The sequence below is a fragment of the Gorilla gorilla genome, chromosome 16 (genome assembly GCF_029281585.2).
Source record: "Gorilla gorilla gorilla isolate KB3781 chromosome 16, NHGRI_mGorGor1-v2.1_pri, whole genome shotgun sequence".
NCBI classification, from domain to species: Eukaryota; Metazoa; Chordata; class Mammalia; order Primates; family Hominidae; genus Gorilla; species Gorilla gorilla.
Window position 1 is genome coordinate 31,213,450 of NC_073240.2, and position 20,651 is coordinate 31,234,100.

The 20,651-nt window shown below is 47.6% G+C and overlaps 1 protein-coding gene and 1 long non-coding RNA gene across 3 annotated transcripts in view; one reads left to right on the forward strand and one right to left on the reverse strand.

The window, feature by feature from the left end:
• LOC129527169 (uncharacterized) overlaps positions 1-7,490 on the reverse strand; it is a 73,107-nt gene extending 65,617 nt beyond the window's left edge. The window contains exons 1-2 of the long non-coding RNA XR_008672143.2: positions 7,350-7,490; positions 6,799-7,232 (exon numbers count right to left, since the gene is read on the reverse strand). This is a non-coding gene — a long non-coding RNA (uncharacterized lncRNA). The remainder of the gene's footprint in view (positions 1-6,798; positions 7,233-7,349) is intronic.
• Positions 7,413-13,540, forward strand: LOC115933315 (endothelial lipase-like). Of its 2 annotated transcripts, none has more exons than XM_031007062.2 (3): positions 7,413-7,563; positions 11,072-11,220; positions 13,219-13,540. In XM_031007062.2, the coding sequence occupies exons 1-3, from the start codon at positions 7,413-7,415 to the stop codon at positions 13,522-13,524; spliced, it is 606 nt and encodes a 201-aa protein (XP_030862922.2). In that variant the 3' UTR covers positions 13,525-13,540. The 2 variants fall into 2 exon arrangements, with proteins under 2 accessions (XP_030862922.2, XP_055219926.1); XM_055363951.1 differs by having other exon boundaries at positions 11,120-11,220.
• The last annotated feature ends 7,111 nt before the right edge of the window (positions 13,541-20,651 follow it).

The following is a 20,651-nucleotide window of genomic DNA, read 5'->3' on the forward strand; positions in this document are numbered from 1 at the left end:
AGGAAATCCCTTCAGCTCAGGAGTTTGAGGCCAGCCTGGGCAACCTGGTGAAACCACGTCTCTACAATGAAAAAAAAAAAAAAGCCGAGTGTGGCAGAGTGAAACCCTGTCAAACAGACAAAAAGGAAGAAACCAAAATACACCCATCAGAAGCTACCTTCAGCATTCAGGAGAGCTGAGGTCATACTACAAGGGGAAATTTCAATTTAGGCTCAATCACCTTCTTCTGTAGTCTCTCACCCGATGCTTCCCAGACTGTGTTCCTGGAGAATTCTGATCCCTCACGTTAAAAGAAAAACTCCAGCCAAGTTAAATTTAAAGGAGTTTAATTGAGCAATGCACGATTCGTGAATCGGGCAGCCCTCAGAATCACAGCAGATTCAGAGAGGCTCTAGGGATGCCTTGTGGTCAGAACAAATTTACAGGCAAAAAAAAGGAAAGTGATGTACAGAAATCGGAGGTGAGGTACAGAAACAACTGCGTTAGTTACAGGTTGGCATCTGCCTTATTTGAACAAGGTTTGAACACTCAGCAGTCTATGAGTGGTTGAAGTGTGGCTGCTGACTTTGGCCAAGACTCAGCTATTGTTGCAGGCGCATACTCCTAAATTAGGTTTTCAATCTCGTCTACCAGTTACGTTAGGTTATGGTTTGTCCACAAGGACTCACATATAGAAGTAGGGGTCCTTCTCAGGTGACTTTTAGTTTGCTTTAACACTCATTAAACTCTTTGTGGGCTGAGGGTTCTATGGTCAGATTGATTTGTAAAAGCTGAAAACTCTGTCCCTTTCTTGGAGATTCACAACACACTTCACTTGTGTAATCATGTAATAAGCCCTTTCTGTGTGCCAGGCTTTATTCTGGGCTCTGGGAGAATGGTAATAAGGACAGCAAACCCAACTGCTGCTTTCGTGGATCTTTTACCCTAATGGGGAGATGGACATTAGTCAAATAGCCAAACAAATACTGATTAATTACAAACCAAGGTAAGTTCTACAAAAGAAAGGAACATGCTTATAGGAAACCTAGGCAAGGGGTCAGGGAAAGTGGCTTTGGGGAAAGGATGAAAACAGATATCTGAAGCTTGCAGAGTTAGCATTAACTAGGCCAACGGCCAGATCTTGAGGCTTTAGGATGTCCAATAAAAATACTCTGTGATCCACATAATGTAATTACAATTTCTCCAGCAACCACGTTACAAAAAGTAAAAAGAAGTCAGTGAAAATAATTTTAATAATATATTTTACCTAACTCAGTCTGTCCAAAATATTGTTATTTCAATATGCATTCAACATAAAAATTATTAATGTGAGAATTTACATTCTTTTTTTAGTCTTAAGTCTTTAAAATCTGGTGGGTATTTTCTGCTTCCAGCACATCTCAGTGTAGACTAGCCATGTCTCAAGTGCTCAGTAGCCACAAGTGGCCTGTGGATGCTGCCCTTGATGACACGGATCTAGAGGAAGTGACGGCAGGGCCAGTGTGTCACGAGGGCAGAGGGACAAGGGTGTGAGCTGAGGTGCTGCCATTCACCTGGGCCAGTCCATGGAAGGCGGTATAGGCACTTTAAGGATCTTGATCTTGAAGCTAAGCCATTGATGGCATAAAACATATTAAAAGTGCTGAGAATCTCTGCAGTGAAAAAGCCTGTTCTTGCTTGTTTAACTCAGTGTTCCCATTTTTATTCCATGTAACACCTAACAATGTCCTAGGGCCACACATTGGGAAATGCTGCTCTATTGACTATACTTAGAGGAAGTCTTGCTGCTAATATAAACTGAAGCAAGGGTTGGGGACTGTGGCTCACACTTGTAGTCTCAGTTACCGGGGAGGTTGAGGCAGGAGGATGGCTTGAGGCCAGGAGTTCCAGACCAGCCTGGACAACATAGTGAGACTCTGTCTCTATAAAAAACAAAGCAAAACAAAAATTAGCTGGGCGTGGCAGCATGCATCTCTGTTTCCAGCTACTTGGGAAGTTGAGGCGGGAGGACTGCTTGAGCTCAGAAGTTCAAGGCTGCAGTGAGCTATGATCAAGCCACTGCACTCCAGCCTGGCCGACAGAATGAGATGCTTCTCAAAACAAAACAAAACAAAACAAAACAAAACAAAACAAAACAGAAAAACCCCCGAAAAACCTTTAAGCAGTTGGAGGTTTCAGGCCTCTTAACTTATTGAGGTGATAGCCAGGCTACATGGCTACAGAACTAAGACCAGGTAAGCATAGAGATGCTGCTCCCTTGGTGGAAGCCTGGCACTCCCTTTCTAAACTGTGTAGGTGGCAAATAACTCAGGAGGATCCAAGTGCTAGCCAAGAGCCAAAACGGAAAGACTTTTCATCCTTTACGGTCTTCCCAAGTCTTACCTTCAGCCAATGGTCTGTCCTATCAATTTGCTTCACTTGTACTTTTTCTCTTCTCTGCACTTAGAATTCAGAGTGTGAGTAAGCCGTGCATTCATTTATATTTGTCATTTCTTTTTCAGTTTCCTACAGCAGCTAGCACAATACCAGGAATAAGGTAGGTGTTTAGTAAGTATATGAAGGGGTCATGTTTGTATTCTTTTTTTTGAGGCAATGGTATGTCTTTATTTCAGGTCTTCCACTAAGTCTGGTTTTCTCAGTCCTTCATCATCTCTTCTGTCTTTTTTTTTTTTTTTTTTTTGAGACAGAGTCTCGCTCTGTTGCCCAGGCTGGAGTGCAGTGGCGCGATCTCCGCTCACTGCAAGCTCCGCCTCCCGGGTTCACGCCATTTTCCTGCTTCAGCCTCCCGAGTAGCTGGGACTACAGGCGCCCGCCACCATGCCCGGCTAATTTTTTTTTTTTGTATTTTTAGTAGAGACGGGGTTTCACTGTGTCAGCCAGGATGGTCTCGATCTCCTGACCTCGTGATCCGCCCGCCTCGGCCTCCCAAAGTGCTGGGATTACAGGCGTGAGCCACCACACCCAGCCACCTTTTCTGTCTTTGAATGGGGAGGGGCCATGGGAAAAGCACCGATCTTGGAATTAGAGGTGAGGTGCCATGGCTTAGGCCTGTAATCCCAGCACTTTGGGAGGCCCAGTCAGGAGGATCGCTTGAGCCCAGGAGTTTGACACCAGCCTGGGCAACACAGTGAGAGCCTGTCTCTGCAAAAACATAAAAGAAAATAAATAGCTGGGCATGGCAGCAGGCACTAGGAGTCTAGCCACTTGGGAGGCTGAGGTGGGAAGATCACTTGAGCTCAAGAATTTGAGGCTGCAGTGAGCCATGACTGTGTCACTGCACTCGGTCGGGGTGACAGAGTGAGACACTGTCTCTAAAAAAAAAAAAGGAATTAGTAATTCAAGTTTGTGCTCCATCTCTGCCTTTTTACCAACTGTGTGCTCTTGAGCAAGTCAGTTAATGTGGCTGGGTCTTGGGATCATTATCTGTAAAGTGAGATGGTTGTACTAAATAATCTCTAAGGTTTGTTTTAGTTTTAACACTGTAGAACTATGCTGTCCAATATGGTAGCGAGCAGCTACTTGTGGCTACTGAGCACTTGAATATGGCTAGTCCGAACTGATATGTGCTATAAGTGTAAAATACACACTGGAATTCAAAACAAGAATGTAACATATCTCAATAATTTTTTATATTGGCAACATGTTGAAATGATAATATTTTGGATATGTTGGGTTTAAGTAAAATATATTATTAATAATTATTTCTTTTTAAAAATGTTTTTACTTATTTATTTGGGTAGAGATGACGTCTCCGTATCTTGTCCAGGCTGGTCTCAAACCCCTGGCCTCAAGCCATCCTCCCTTGTTGGCCTCCAAAAGTGCCAGGATTACAGGCGTGAGCCACCACACTCAGCCACTTAATTTTAATTACATGTGTTTCTTTTTACCTTTATAATATGGCTATTAGAAAACATAAAATTATATATGTGCTGCTATGGACTGAATTGGGACCCCCTCAAATTCCTGTGTTGAAGCCCTAACTCCCTATGATGGTATTTGGAGATGGGGCCTGTAGGAGATCATTAGGTTTAGATTAGGTTATGAGATGAGGCAGCATGATGAGATTAGAGTTGTTATTGGAAGAGACATCAGCATTCTCTCTCCCTCTCTCTCTCTCTCTCTCTCTGCCATGTGAGGACACAGTGGGAAGGCAGCCATCTAGAAGCCGGAAAGAGGGCCCTCACCAGAAACCAACTATGTTGATACCCTGATGTTGAACTTCTAGCCTCCAGAACTATGAGAAAATAAATCTCTGTGCTTTTAAGGCACTAAGTCTATGGTATTTGGTTCTGGCAGCCCAAGCTGACCAAGACGTGCAGTTTGTATTAAATATTTCTGTTGCACAGCATTGGTCCAGATATCTGGGAACTCCTACATACCAGCCAGCCTTCTGGTACTTATGACTTTCTGCATTGTGTCTGTGAGAGCACAGGGATGGTCTCTAGGCCAGTTTTTCTTCCCTAGTAGCTGCTCAATAAGCATCTGGCAATTAAGTCATTTTCTGAGTTGCAAGAATATAAACAGTCTCTGGATAATGTATGTAAAAGAGGACCTCATTAAAAGAATATTGGGTAACAGTTAGAATCTCTGCAGGGCAGAAGAACCAGGCTTGGAGGATATACTCAGGCAGATAGCAATGTCCCAAATCCCACTGCAGTCTAGTCTGGGGGTGACTCCACTGCTGCCTCAGAGAACCAGAGCTGGCTGCCCGTTGGCAGAGTAGAGTGGGTATGTGCTTCCAGTCTCATTAGCTTCCAATTCAGAGCTCAAAATGATTGAGTTCGAATTGGGGACTCTAACTGCAAGGGAGGCTGGGAAAGTGAGCAATTGCTTTTGAGCTATTTTTAGTGGAAAGTGGGCTCTTATTATAAGCAGAAGATTTATTCCTTTAACATAGGAAGGGTCTTTAGATGCTGGGCTGCCAAATAAGAATGACTGGAACCCTTTCCTTGTGTTGCCTGAGACCTTGAGATTTTGACTGCAATGCAGCATAAGTTTCCACTGAGACTCCTCAGCTGCAACTCCTTCAGGCGGGAGGCTCTTCAGATCTCCTTGTTCTTCTGGGAAGTATAAAGCAGAACAGTTGATGTCATGCATTCTAATGCTACAATTATAATTTCTTTTTTGTTGCTGTTTTGAGACTGAGTTTCACTCTTGTTGCCCAGGCTGGAGTGCAATGGCACGATTTCAGCTCACCGCAACCTCCGCCTCCTGGGTTCAAGCGATTCTCCTGCCTCAGTCTCCCAAGTAGCTGGGATTACAGGCATGTGCCACCAGACCTGGCTAATTTCGTATTTTTAGTAGAGACAGGATTTCTCCATGTTGGTCAGGCTGGTCTCAAACTCCCGACCTGAGGTGATCCGCCCTCCTTGGCCTCCCAAAGTGCCACAATTATAATTTCATGATGTTCTTTGAAAGTTCTTGCATGATATTTTAATCTGGAGACACAGGAGGGCACTCTAACCAACTAGCAATAAAACCTAAATAGTTTCATAGCCTTGGCAGCTAAAAAATGGATGTTGATCTTGCTGAATCTGTAAAACACAGGTTTTTCTTTTTTTCTAGTCAGGATAACCAACTTTGCGGGACTGCCTTGCAAAAATACCCTGCAAAATACCCTCGCTTCCATGGGGGTATCTCACCTATGACAAAGGCTCTCAAGACACACCCTCCACACTATCCAGTTAATGTTCTAGGGACCATGGCTGTGAGCAACTCAGGACAGGGGAGTTTTTTTTGTTCCTTCTGTTGTCCAAGCTGGAGTGCAGAGGTGTGATCATGGTACACTGCAGCCCTGAACACCTGAACTCCTGCGCTCAAGGACTCCTTCCACCTCAGCCTCCCAAGTATTAATAGCTTGCACTACAGGTGTACCACCTTGCCTGGCTAATTTTTTTGATTTTTTTTTTTTTTTTTTTTGGTAGAGATGAGTGTCTCTCTATGTTGCCAGCGCTAGGGAAGAGGATTTTTGACTACAGCTTACTCCCTGGCTCACGCACTAAAGAGATGGAGACCAGGTTGCCAAGGGCTCATATTTAAAGGTCAATTGGCCAAATCAAACCTAGAGCAGAGGAGAGAGACCTGGTTGTCCCGAGCCTTTCTTCAAATCTGCAGCCTGTCCCCATGACTCAGTTTTCCCGTCTGTAAAATGGAGATAACATCAGACCTATGTAGGTATAGTTTGCCAGTGGAGAGAGAGAGAGTGGGAACAACTTATCTAGGGGTGGCATTTACCATCGCATACAGACCATTGAGTTCTATACTCAAAAACTAAAGCCAGCCTGCGTCTTGTTAATGAATGATAGCACACGGGAGGGACAAAGCTGCTCTACTGGCAGCTGGAGTAGCAAAATTAAGGAGGGGAGGTGGGAACAGGATCTGCTGCCTCCGGCTCCGTTTCCGCACACAGGTCTCTCTCCAGCTGGAGCCCCGACGCTAGGGAGGAAGGGGCGCGGGGCTGTTGCAGGGGGAGTTGCTTCCCCAGGCAGGGACAGGACCTGTTCAGGGCGACTGCAGGGTTACTCATGGTCAAGGGTGTCGCCTTGAAGAGCCGGCTTCTCCGGGCTGGAGCCAGGCTGGATGGCTGGGCGCAGTCTCTCAGCCTCTCCCACCGGCTCTGCGACCGCAGTGGCTGTTGGCACAGCCGCCCCGCCAGTGTACCGGGCTCAGTCCCCGCTCCCCAGCGCCAGACGCAGATTCTGGGCTAAGTTCTCTCTCCGCTGGCTGCTTTCTGCCCCAGGACCCCGATCAAAAAAGGGAAGGAGAGCCGGGGGAAAATGATGGAGAAAAGAGAGAAAGCAGGTCCTTGATTCCACTCACCAAGGAGTTACTGCGCATGCGCCGACACTGGCAGCTGGCCTCCGGTGTTAGACCCCAAATCTTGACTCCCTGATCCCTTTGAGGAGGTCGCCTGGTGTTCCTCTTAGCCCTCCACCCCACCGGAGGAGAGCGCCTGCCAGGAGTCCCCCGCCGCGCTAGGTGCTTTGCTACCTGAACTCCTAGTTTTCCCAACTTCCCAATGTTGGCGGATACGTTAACCGCCAAACCTTATCCGCCAATACGTCATCACCGTATTGTGGAGTAGAGAGACGCCTCCGAGAAGCTGGCTGACTCCCCTGGAGTTTTGCAGTTAGTGGCGGAGCAAGGACCCTCAGCAGGGACTGTGCGATCCTCCAGCGCCGGCCACAGCCCACAGCCCCTTAGCTTCGCCAGGTTATAGTGCGGCCTCACCGGTGCACCTGTTGTAGCCCTCCCTGGGTGGGAGGGGTGGGAGAAGAGAAAGACCAAGGGATTGCCGGGTGGCTCTCCAGGAACGGACTCCCGGCCCGGGGCGCGGATAGACCACTTCCATAGAGATTGTGGCTTTGCACCTTGGAGAGGGTGACCTCCTTCTCCAGGGATCGCGTCCCCAGTGGGCGCAGGATTTGGGGGAAATGTCCACCCCTGCCACTTGGGGTGGCAGGGGCGAGAGGAGGATCTGGGGGCCCAGGGAAGGGCAGTGGGAGAAAGATGGTGTTGCTGGAGTCGCAGCTGCCTGCGGAGCGGCCCGGGAGGAAGCGAGGCCGAGCGTGCAGCGTCCACGCGGTGAGTGTGTAGCGTTTTCATTCAAACTTTCTCCAGTCTGGGTGTCAGCGAAGGTGTGACCAATCAGAGATCAGAGACAGGAATAAATTATGCAAATCACCATCTGACAATGGATCTGATGACTCCCATATTTTAAAAAACTACCTCTACAGGAGTGTGACAGCAGCAAGCCCTTGCCTCTTGGCGGCTCAGGACAGAGCCTGGTTCTGGTGGAAGCCGTTCATACTCGCTCCCTGCCACCGCCAGCGGCTCCGTGGCCAAGTTTTCATTTTCCACCTTCTCGGCGTCTAGCCCCGCCAGCCCCTGGCGGAGAGAAGGCTGCCCACTTCTGGTCTTACGGCCCAGACTGCTGGAAGCATGGAGAGGTGTTTTTTGTCTTTTAAAACTCCTGTTTCAGGGGAGGGGCTGTGGAGGTGCAGGAGAAGAAACTCCTTTCCTCTGCTGTGTTTCTGGAGCCTCTACTGTTGTTTTGCTGCGGGGACCCCCGCATCTTTTGATCCAGAGGGATGGCTGGAAGGTAACGTGCATTTATTTTTATTCCCCCCAGCCACTTCTCGTCCGTGCTGGGTCTCCTGTGTCTTGCTGACTCTTCAATCCCTCCTTGTTCCTCTGCAATTCTTCCTTTCCCCCTGCGCTGCCCATTTTCTTCTCCAATCCACCTTGGCGTCCACTTGTCTGTCTGCGCTTCTGATGGGGGCATCCCCACCAGACATGCAAGAGGCAGAGGCTGGCAGGGTGCGCTGGCTCTTGCCAGCCCTCTCCTTCCCTCGGCCCGTGCTGGTGCTGTCCAGCCAGCCCAGTGGCCTGCCAGCAGCTCTGAAACCTTGTCCTCATGCCTGAACCTGGAGGTTTGAGAGTCAAGGAAAGTTGTTAGAAAGAGCTCTGTCTCCTGGAGCTGCCTTTTAATCTTGGTGTAGGTGTCTTGGAAGTTCAGGTGGCGGGGTAGCTGGCTTTGGTTTGATTCATGCTTGCAAGGAGTGTCCGGTGGGTCACTTGTGCTTAGAAGCTGCAGGGCTTATTCCCCCAGGTTGCCAGCCTTTTCCTCTTCAACACTCTCGTGCTGTCCCCGCTCTTCTTCTTCCCATTCCTCCTGCCTTTCCTCCTCCTGGCTTCTAGCTTTTCTTCCTCTTGGGTTCTGTATTGCAGCCTTTTCCAGTGGAGGCAGCCTGCCCTGAGGGAGCCCGAGTCGGTCAGCCAGAGCGAGAACTAAGTCAGCTGGTGAAGCAGTGGAGGGCTGAGGAGCCCCTAAACTGAACCCCATCATCTTCTAGTCTGCTGAGGTGGTGGCAAATAGTCTGTGTCCCCTATGCATGTGTGGGAGGGTTACTGTGAATGAATGGAAAACCTTGCTTTACTCAACATGCTTCCGACTCTGGTGCTAACTAGAGAAGCATTGCCTGGGGGCAGGTCTCATCTCTGGCTCCTTACCTGTAAAATGCTAAAGTTCCTTCTATCTTCTGTGTTCCCTGCCTCTGAGTGTGTGTGAGTCATTTCGTTCATTCCAAAAAGTATTTACTGCAGGCCTACTTAGTGCCAGGCACTATTCTGGGAGCAGGGGAGGCAGCAGTGAACAAAACAGATGGCAATCTCTGCCCTCGTGACGCTTACATTTCAGTGGTTGGAAGACAGATGGTGCACTGATTAAAACATCAATGGTGCTCAGTATTATGGAGAAAAGTCAAGCAGAGAAGGAAGGTGTGGCATGCTGGTGGGGGAAGGTGGCATGATTTTACAATGTGGTCAGGGAAGGCCTAATGGAGAAGTTGACCATTGAGCAAAGAGCTGAAGGGGGTGAGAGAAGGAGGCATGAGGACATCTGGGTGAAGAACAATCAGAAAGTCTCAGAGGCTGAAGTGACCCAGGGCAAAAGTAGTAGGAATGCAGCTAGAGAACTTTGGGGTCAGAGGGGGTCAGAGGCCAAGGGGAAGAGTCTTTGTCTCTATGTGGGTTTATCCACAGGTCTGTCTCAGGAAGCCAGCAACCTCCTTTTCTCCCAGACTTCCTCATCTGGTCTCTGCATGAGTGGCTATCTGGGTAGAAGGTGGGGAGTTGTTGAACTTGTTATGCCCGCGGTTCACATTTCTGCTGGTTGGGGCTTTTGTTCATTACTTTCATAACAGTTAACCTGATTTCTACTCATGTGCATTCAGCAGCATTTTCTGGAACCTTATCCCTCTTACATCTGCTGCCTTCTTCTCCCTCTCCCCCTCCTTTCCCTCCACCCTCTCCACTGCTATATCTTTTTCCTTTTGGTATCTTTTTCCTTTTGCTTCTTAACTCTCAGATAAATTAACTCCAAGATGGTCATTTGGCATCTTTCCCTGCTGGGTTATAGAAGAGTTTGATACTCTAACTTCCTGGTGAGTTATCCAGTGATGCATCCCAGGATGACTGAAAGAGTGCTGGGTGGGGTCCATTTATGACTTTCTGAAACCGTGTCATGATGACGGCCCCTACATAGTGTTAAGCCACAGGGGCCATCAGTGACATGAGCTGCACTGTGGGAGCAGGGCTATCTCCTAGGTGGCCTGTACATGATCAGTGAAGCTGGGAGGGGGGATTTTGTTGCTCTTAGGAGTTTCTCCATGGTTTTAGTCATTCACTTAACAAACTGGATGAATGCCTGGCACATGCCGCCACTGGAAAGAGTGCTGAGGATGCCTGAGGTTCCCTAGATGGGAACATTGGGGAAGCCTATTTTCCAACAGGTCATCAGCCTCTTGCCTCCAGTTCCAAAATCCACAATCTCTCAAAATTGGAAAATGTGTTTGGTAACTTGTTTGGCAGCAAGACCTGGCCTTACCTGATCTGAACTCATTTGGCAGCAAAAACCGGCCTGAGATGACAGGAGGCTATTGATTATCTTTATGTTTGCCCTCAAATGTGAGTGGTTACATATTTCTCTGCAGAAATATTAGGGTGTTTGATCCAGGGGAGATAGCTCAGACCCCAATGGCAGCATTATATAATATATGGTGTATGCTCCATAATGTCTTTCTAAAATCTGAAAACTTCTGAATTCTGAAACTCACCTGGTCCCAAGCATTTCAGAAAAAGAACCGAGGACCCGTACTCTAAAAGTAGGAAGGGGCTGGGCGTGGTGGCTCATGCCTCTAATCCCAGCATTTTGGGAGGTCAAGGCAGGTGGATCACCTGAAGTCGGGAGTTTGAGACCAGTCTAACCAACGTGGAGAAACCCGGTCTCTACTAAAAATACAAAATTAGCTGGGTGTGGTGGTGCATGCCTGTAATCCCAGCTACTTGGGAGGCTGAGGCAGAAGAATTGCTTGAACCCAGGAGGCGAAGGTTGCAGCAGGCTGAGATCATGCCATTGCACTCCAACCTGGGCAACAAGAGTGAAACTCCGTATCAAAAAAAAAAAAAAAAAGGTAGGATGGAGGGAGAACTCGTTTTGATAGGAAAGAAGAGGGAAACCAAGAGAGAGACCTATTTATTTTAGAGTGACAGTAATTAATACTAGTGACTAATTAATACTCATTAAGTATAGATGAGATGTCCGGGCTGAGGTCAAACCCTCTGTGGGGTTTAACCTCAGAGCACGAAGGATGCTACCTCTCCCTCGGCCACAGCCAGTCCTTGGAAGACAGCAGTTTCAACATGACAACTAAAACCCTTTTCATCATTCACAGATGGACGGTGAGCCTGGGGAGGGAGTTCTGTGGCTTTACACAAGATTTGATTCCCTTTGTTTTGGTCAATTAGAAAAAATTCTGGTGTTTCCGGATTCCAAACCCTCTTCCCCCTTTTCCTTGTGTGCTGCTTATATTTCAGACTGCCGTGAAGAATGTAACAGACATTCACTAAGGGGCAATCTGGACTCCAGCAGGGTGGTATTAATGCTGGCACAAAATGGGCTTTCAGAAAGTTACTCTCCTGGGGGCAAAGCGCAGCTCCACTGTCTCTTAAGGACCCCTCTAATTACACTTAATTACGCTGGTCAACCACTGCCTGGAGGGGGCTGTCCTGCAGTAAGAGCTGAACTTAACTAAAGCAACTTGACTGGCTCCAAGAACCTATGAGTTGGCAGCTGGCCTGGATTTCCGGCTGCCCTTGGCACAGTGCCCTCCTGTGTGTATAGAGATAGCCCCGTTTAAAGGCACTGGGGCTCTTTATGTGGCCTGGCTGAGCAATTCACATTGAAAAGCCTATGACAAACTTCAACCAAAAAGACCTTTAGCACTCAGCTTCAGAAGCTTTTGACCAGCCAGGGATTTATTCATTCATATAATGACAGTCTGTAGGAAAATGGCACTATGAAGTCAGCAGATTTCTGCCTGGGCTAATTGGAAGGGGACAGTCCTCCTCTTAATAGTGAGAAATTCATATCTGCTACATGCTTTTGGGGCTTTTAGATCTATCATCCAGGGTTGAGGTCAAGGGCAGGAGAAGGCAGGTGCCTACCTACCTAGTTGAATGAAGAGATGATTAAGAGCCTGTCTATCCCTGCTCATCACAGGGAGCAGAATCATACATTGGAATCTTTTTAAGGCCCCCTGTCAAAATGCAAATACAAGTTGCCTGCGACTTACAAATGGGTTGCATTCCAGAAAGTTCTTTTGTAATCTGTTTGGAACTTGGATCAGCAGTTTCCCATAGAAGCAAGATTGTAAATGGTGTTTGGTTTCCCAGGCTAGGCACAGAAAATCTGTTTATTGATAATGTGCTTGTGGGTAGGTTTACAACTGGACCTAGTCACCATTTATAACTTTGTTTCTGTGGGAAAATATGTTCCGAGTTGTAATTTGGGATTCCTGGGACAGATTTTCCCTAATCTGGGGTCAAGAGGGATGGCAGAGATGGGGTGTGGGAAAGGACCATTTGTTAACTCTGCATTCACCTAGGAGAAAGCATCTCCCTGCATTTCTAAAAGAGAACCTGATTCTTCAGGGCAACCCTCTCCAAGTGTCTTTGAAGGATGGACCAGGCCACTTGCCTGCCTGTAACAGGGACTCGGACCAGTCTTATGCCAGTATCACCCTTAACACATATCTCATAGTGGCCCTAGCAGACAGTGGGGCAACAGTATAGGGCATTAGCTGGGAAAGTTTTGATGGGAAATACTGGGGATGTAAAGAGCAACAGAAGACAATATCTGCAGAGCGATCCTGCCTGTGCTGGTCCCTTCCGCCCGTGCTGGTCCTTTCTGCCCGTGCTGGTCCTTTCTGCCCATGCTGGTCCTGCTCATGCGCAAATGTTTGGTCCCTGGGCAGCCAGTGTGCAAGTTCTAAAATTGTCTGGGGGCTGGGTGTCGTGGTTCAGGCCTGTAATCCCAGCACTCTGGAAGGCCAAGATGGGAGGATCACTTGAGCCCAGGAGTGTGAGATCAGCCTGGGCAACATAGTGAGACCCTGTTGCTACAAAAAACTTAAAAATTACCCAGGCATGGTGGTGTGTGCCTGTAGCCCCAGCTACTCTGGAGGCTGAGGTGGGAGGATTGCCTCAGCCCAGGAGTTTGAGGCTGTCATGAGCTGAGATTGTTGTCAGTGCACTCCAACCTGGGCAACAGAGTGAGACCCTGACTCCAAAAACAAACACAAAAAAATTAGCTGAGAGAGGGTCATATAGAATGGAATTCCGTATTTTTCAGGATTTCTGAAACCAAGAATAAAAACTAAATTCCACTTTTCTCTGCAGATGAGCAGTATCTTTGAAAACTGGCTGTACAAACTCGTGTCAGCCCTGCATACAAGAGAGAAAGAGGCCATTGTAGTTGTGGTTGACTGGCTCCCCCTGGCCCACCAGCTTTACATGGATGCCGTCAATAACACCAGGGTGGTGGGGCACAGCACTGCCAGGATGCTCCACTGGCTGCAGGTACCGGGGGATGAGAGGGAGTCTCCTGTCGCCAGCAGGACCTCAAACCCCAATCCTCTTAAGAAATACACATTGTACATCTGTTGCCATAAACTTCTGGAGTCCGATAAAAATCTTTGGGATTAAAAGTTTTCTTGAATTAGGTATTGCTTGGAATACTTGAAAGCTGGCTGTTTTCGAGAGCCTTTCAATTATTGATAGGTCTCTGGATTTTTCCTGTTACTTAAATTGCTGAAAATTGGCCTTATGGGTTGTTCCTTCTTGACCTTAGAAACAGATGCCCTTAGGTTGGTTGGGATGGCCAGGAACCAGGCCAGGCTTGTGATCTGAAGTTCCTACAAAGACTGCGCTCGCCTCTGAAGCATGGCTGTGCTCAGGGTGGGGAGGGGGTTATTTTAAAAATGCAGCCTAATACCTCTTTTAAACTATGAAGTGTGGAAAACCGATCTTGAAGTCATATTTACTTTATTTATTTATTTATATTTATTTATTTTCGAGACTGAACCTCACTGTCACCCAGGCTGGAATGCAGTGGCATGATCTCGGCTCACTGCAAGCTCCGCCTCCTGGGTTCAAGTGATTCTCCTGCCTCAGCCTCCCAAGTTGCTGGGATTACAGATGTGAGCCACCATGCCTGACTAATTTTTGTATTTTTAGTAGAGACGGGGTTTCACCATGTTGGCCAGGCTGATCTCGAAATCCTGACCTCAGGTGATCCACTTGCCTCGGCCTCCCAAAGTGCTGGGATTATAGGCATGAGCCACCACACCCGGCCTATTTACTTTTAATAGGTGAATAATTTGCCTGAGATCAATGGACTTAGCTGGGAGAAGGCAGGGCAGGGTACACTGTCAAAGCAGCACCATATCTGGGCAGTTCCACCCTGGCCTTCCTTGTTCCCATGGAATGGGATGAATTCTGGCAGAATTCTGGTCAGGATTCACAAGCAGTCCCTCTGTCCTCTGCTTAAGCTATTCTATAGTTTGGTTCCTGAGCCGCGGGGTTACCTCCTTACCCGCCAAATGAGTGCTCTGACAGGGTAGAGTGCTTCAAGTCTGGGGTCTCAGGTGGGCTTGTGGGGAGGAGGTCGGCAGCTCCTGGAGCTGGGTGGAGGTCAGGCCTCAGAGGGCAGGCAGAGGGCGTTCTGCTGAGGGCTGTGGCTGGCACTGGCGTCTCCAGTGAGTACCGCAGCTTTGACCTCCTCACCACCACCCTCCCCTCTCTTAGATACTGCCAGAAAAGAAAAAACAGAAAACATGTAGGGAACAGCCACGTATGCAGCCTCCAGTCATACCCTCCACCCTGTCTCTGTGCTTGGCATTTGCAGTGCCATCAAATCCTTTTGGCCTCCCCTAAGCTGGCTGTGACCCACGCATGTGGCATCACCAGCAAAGCCAGCGGGGCCCTGGGGAGTCTCTGTGCCCACAGGCTCCGCATCTCCTGCACCGTGACTCAGTTGTTCAACTACTGGTGACTCTGGGCGCTCCCGACCCTGCTCTTCTGCTCACATACTTTGGTGACTTTCTGCAGAGAAGGATGATTTTTCTCTCGGGAATGTCCACTTGATTGGCTGCAGCCTCACATCACACATGATCCTTAGCCTGAGCCTTGTAAGGGGATACCTGAACCCCAATCTTGCTTGGGCCAGAGGGTGTGGATAGGGGTTAGCTAGAGTTTTACCCTCTTAGGCTTCTGAGAGAAATCTGTGATATACTAGAAAAGAGGTCATATATTTGTAATTGAATCTGTGTCTTGTTTGCTATAAACAGGTAAGCAAACAGATGAATTTATTCAAAAAATGTGAATTCAATGTCTACTCTGTGTAGGCTAGATGCTAGCTAATGTCAAATACCTCATATATGACAGCTACTTTGTGCTATCTCTGAGCCAGGTAGCAACCCTGGACATTCTACAGATGGGGAAACTAGGATTCAGTGATTAAGCAAAGGGCCCAATATCCTGGGCCCTGTAAGTAGCAGAGCTGGGACTCAAACCCATGCTGTCAGATTCCAGATCCCATGCACCTCACTGCTATGCCATGCCACCTCTCTTCTGTAGGTAAAGTAGCCAGGCATGGTGGTGCATGCCTGTAATCCTAGCTACTCCAGAGGCTGAGGTGGGAGGATCACCTGAGCCCAGGAGGCAGAGGTTACGGTGAGCCAAGATTGTGCCACTGCATTCCAGCCTGGGCAACAGAGTGAGAGACTGTCAAAAAAAAAAAAAAAAAAAAAAAAGTAGCTGTTGAACTACAGCAGGCCCTGCCCTGCCAGGCCAGAATGCACAGCCCTGGAAGTTTTGCATGCATGCATGTGTGTGTGCTCCATTTGCTGGACAAAGCAACTTTGGAGCAGACTATGACTGAATAGAAGAAGTGGAGGTTCCCTATCTCCCCTTTATTTTAAGGGGGCAGTTCTGCCTCTCATTCATCCCTAGTTAAAAAAGTTAAATGTGCCACTGTGCCCCTGAATCTGTGGGCCACAGATATGTGTCAGGGACAGTCAGAGCAGGGCAGGCAGGTTCTAGCTGGGTAGGTGAAGGCCAAGCCTTGCCTGCCAGCCAGCCTGTGAAGCCCCGTCAACCGCCTGCATTCCTCCAGCACAGCCTGGTTTCCACGACAAAGAGCCTCTCTCGTACTGATTGCAAAGCAGAATGTTGCTCTGTCTTTCCCTTTTCTCCAGGGGACATGGTGAGAGGCAGGGAGAGGACTCTGTGTCAGTACCATGGTCCTTGCAGCCTCTGAGATGGGTTGTCATGGGCTATTCTGGGAGGACACTGCTTTTCCGCCGTCTTTCTTTTGGGTCCTGGGCTAGGGACGAACCCTCAAGCAGCCTGGGCTCCCTTTCTCTCTTGGTTGCAAATAAAGTTATCTAAATTTTTGGAAACTATTTAGCGTTTCAGCCTCTACCAGTTCTCATGAGTCATGAGTTCTGCAAATTGACTGTCCACTCTAGACTGTAGCTCTGCCTCTTGTTTATCCTGAAATTACCCTCTCAAGTCTCCTGGTTCTAATGTGCCCCTGGTGAACACGGTTCAGTTACCCATTTGCTCTTTTCAGGACTCTTATTGGTCACATCTCTGCCCAGCCTTGGTGTTTTGAGGCCTGGGTTTCTCAGCCTATGAACCATTGACATTTGGGGCCAGGTAAGGTTGTGGTGTGGGCTGTGTGTGTGTGTGTGTGTGTGTCGGGGGGACTGACTCGTGCACTGTGGGATGTTTAGCTGTTTCCTGCCCTGGCCCTGCTACATGCTAGCAACTCTCTCCATCAGAATGGGGGCAACCAAAAGCTTTCCAAGCATTGCCAGATGTCCCCTGGGGGGCAAAACCACTTATGGTGGTGAACCACTGTTCTAGAGGCCCTTCCTTTCTGGCACATTTCATCTCTTAACTTTCTCCAGGTCCTTCCTGTGTGTCTGTGGGGCAAAGAGCCGTTCTGGTTGCGATAAATCTGGTTCCCATAATCACTTGGGCTTGGTAACAGTAGATAATACTGACGGGCACTCAAACTCTTAAGATCTTACATGGACTGTATGACTTAAGGTATAAATTCAGGTTCCATTTTATAAATGATAGTGAAGCACAGGGAAGTTTTTCGATATTTGGTCCACAGAATACCTACTTTTAGGATCATCTGGGGAATGAATATCTATTTCTAGGCTCTATAATTCATATCTACCCACCAGAATCTCTACGAAGTCAGGGACTTGGGAATCTGCATTGTACAGTTTACAAGTTCTTTTTTGGAATGGTTTTACATTAATGCGTTTTTCAAATCAAAAGATGGTGAAAAGTCTCTCTTATTGTTCTCTCTACCTGTCCAGTGCCCTTGCCCACCCTCTCCCCTAACACACATGCATACAGGTAACTAGTTGCTTGTGTGTCCTTCCAGAATTTTCTGTAGCTGTATGGTGGAATTTAAATTTAACAAGCTCCCAGTGCTATTTGTGCAGTTTCAAATATGAGAACCAGTGCTCTCAACAGTGCCAGTTGCCTGCTCAACACAAAATGTTTGGAGGCAGAAAGGTTTTCGTACTGTGACTGCGAAATAGAGGAATTCTGGGGGCCTGATGTATGGATTCTCAGTGTATTGGATGTCCTCTTCTCTCTCAACATTTCACCCCTGGGCCTGACTCATAACTAAGGGAAGGGGAAGAATAAGTCCAAATACAAATAGCTCAGTCTGGGGAGACTGGGTTCTCCTTCCAGAAGGATGTAGGCAGCTTAGTTATTCTGTAAAAATTCTGCTAAAATTAAGGACGTGAAAGGTACTCAGTGGCAGAATGAATGGGACAAATGGCTTAGTTTCAGGCAGTCTGAGTTCTTTCTAGAACTGCTTCAGTTTTAACAGGAGCAGTTCCTCGGTGGCAGCGTGAACCTTGTGGCTAGTTTACAGGGTTTGGCTGAGGTGTCGGGATACATGGAGGCTTCAGAAGAAAGTATAAATTCCATAGCAATAGAATTTAATTTCCACAATGATGTCTTGGGGTCAATTGCATATGGAAATGGGTTTCTCATTTTCTTCCATGCTTTCCATGTCTTGATACTCCAGGCTGGGCTCAGAAGGCATCTTCATTCTGCGCACTCAGACTTAACTTATAATCAGGACTCACTGACTTGGTGCACCTGACATAGCTAGTTTGGGGCCCCCTTCTGCTGCAGGTTGGGATCCTGCTGGGCCCATGTTTGAAGGGGCGGATATCCACCAGAGGCTGTCCCCTGACGATGCAGATTTTGTGGATGTCCCCCACACCTGCACGCGTTCCTTCAGCTTGAGCACTGGTATTTACATGCCCAGGGGCCACACTGACATCTATCCCAGTGGGGGTGACTTCCAGCCAGGCTCTAGACTCAATGATGTCCTGAGATCAATTGCATATGGAAGTGAGTTCCGTCTTTTCTGCTTTGTGTTTGACTCAGTTTATCCCATTTCCTTCTAAATCCCCCAGAGCCTTTAGTGCTGCAGGCACTATTTGTTCATTATTCCCACCTCTCACCACAGTGGCCCTCCAACACTGTGTTTAATGTATATCGTTGTCCTCCAAGACTAACTGACCCAGTGGTTCCTGCTCTGGTTTCTCATGCTTTAAGGTTGCAGTTGTTATTAATTGTTTTCTTTCTTTCTTTCCTTTTTTTTTTTTTTTTTTTTTTTAGAGAGAGTTTTGCTCTTTTTGCCCAGGCTGGAGTGCAATGGTACAATCCCAGCTCACTGCAACCTCCACCTCCCTGGTTCAAGCGATTCTCTTGCCTCAGCCTCCCAAGTAGCTGGGACTACAGGCACGTGCCACCATGCCCAGCAAATTTTGTATTTTTAGTAGAGATGGGGTTTCACCATGTTGGCCAGGCTGCTTTCAAACTCCAGACCTCAGGTGATCTTCCCACCTCAGCCTCCCAAAGTGCTGAGATTATAGGCATGAGCCACTGTGCCTGGCCAATTAATTTCTTTTTATGACAAAAGGAATACACACATTTGTTGAAAGAGAAATCAAGCATTATAGACTTGCATAAAGCAAAAGTGCACTCCCACTCCCACCTCTGCTTCCACTCTTCAGATGTAGCCAGTATGAATGCTTTTGCGTGTATCCTTCTAGTCTTTTTTCTTTGCAAATTTATTTGCATGCAAATTTTCGCCCAAATCACATTGTTCTGCAACTTTATTTTAATTTTTTTCAGCTTAATTTTTTGTCTTTAATAAGAAATTATGGATACTCTTTTTCTTTTCTTTTTTTAAAACAGACTCTTTTCTTGTTGTTGTTGTTGTTTTGTTTTTGTTTTTGTTTTGTTTTGAGACAGAGTTTCACTCGTTGCCCAGGCTGGAGTGCAATGGTGCGATCTCGGCTAACTGCAACCTCTGCCTCCCAGGTTCAAGCAATTCTCTTCCCTCAGCCTCTTGAGTAGCTGGGATTATAGGCACCCACCACCACACCTGGCAAATCCCAAAGTGCTGGGATTACAGGCGTGAGCCACCATGCCTGGCCACATCCTCTTTCTTAAGACAGGGTCTTGCTCTGTCACCCAAGCTGGAGAACAGTGGCACAATCATAGCTCACTGCAGCCTCGACCTCACGGACCCAAACGATCCTCCCACTTCAGTCTCCCAAGTAGCAGAGACCATAGGTGTGCGCCATCATGTCTGGCTAAATTTTTTATTTTTGTAGAGATGTGATCTCACTATGTTGCCCAGCCTGGTCTCAAACTCCTGAGCTCAAGCCATCTTCTCATCTGGGCCTCCCAAAGTGCTGGGATTACAGGTGTGAGCCACCGTGCCTGGTCTTGCTATTCTTAATAATATGTCTTGGAGATTGTTTCATATCATTATATTTAGAGCTACCTCAGTCTTTCAACAACTACATATAATTTAATTGCATGAATGTATCATAATTTATCTGGTCCTTATAAGTGGACATTTAGGGTTTTAAAAAATCTTTTTCAGTTATGAACAGTGCTACAGTGAATGCCTTGTCATATTTTTCAGATGAGTTTTAGAGCCAATGTACTAGAAGATGGAAGGAAGCATGTTTCTCACCCATTCCATTTCAGGCTGCATTTTTAGGGGAAATTGTGCTATTTGGAGAACCACATTTGGCTCAGAGGTTTAGGAGTACTTGGATCCTACCCTGGTCTAACTCTTCCCTCCCCTACATCTGGGCCAATGAGAGATGGAGAAAAAAAAGCAAGAACCCTCATTTTCAGAGGGGCTGAAAGCCTAAAGCCATGCTCTCTGGAGGATGCCCCTTCCCCTAAGCCAGGGCTTCTCTTTGACATTTGGGACTAGAGAGACCTTTGTTCTGAGGGCTTCCCGTGCATTGGAGCATGTTTAGTAGCATCTCTGGTCTCAACTCACTAGATACCAGCAGCACCTTCTCCCTAGTTGTGACAGTGTCTCCTGGCTGAGACCTACTGCTCTAACCCAATGTGGACCTCAGAATCCTACCACCCACAGGCTGGCACAGGGGCAGGAGCCTGAGGCACCAGAAGTGCTTCACCCAGAATAGGAGTGGAAGCGAGATGACCAGGCTTAGCACAGCAGCATCAGCCTGTCCTGCCAAAGGAGGCTCGTGGAGACAGGGCTACCCCTGAGGGCCCCAAGTGCAGAGCCTTTTCATAGTAGTGCCCCTGCCCATTGGCAAACATGGCCCCACAACACCCTGGAATCTATCCAAACATATAGTGACCTCTGCAGGAAGGATGGGGTGGGAAGCTGGGGAAGATCTTGAGGCTATATTCATGCATGCGCAGAGCGAACCAATGCACCTGCC

What these genes read in the sequence shown, in the direction of transcription:
- LOC115933315 (XM_031007062.2), top strand. Translation starts at nt 7,413, where the DNA reads ATGTCCACCCCTGCCACTTGGGGTGGCAGGGGCGAGAGGAGGATCTGG. An exon ending in GAGCGTGCAGCGTCCACGCG is followed by an intron (nt 7,564 to 11,071) that starts GTGAGTGTGTAG and finishes CATTAAGTATAG; the next exon opens with ATGAGATGTCCGGGCTGAGG. An exon ending in TCATCATTCACAGATGGACG is followed by an intron (nt 11,221 to 13,218) that starts GTGAGCCTGGGG and finishes TTTTCTCTGCAG; the next exon opens with ATGAGCAGTATCTTTGAAAA.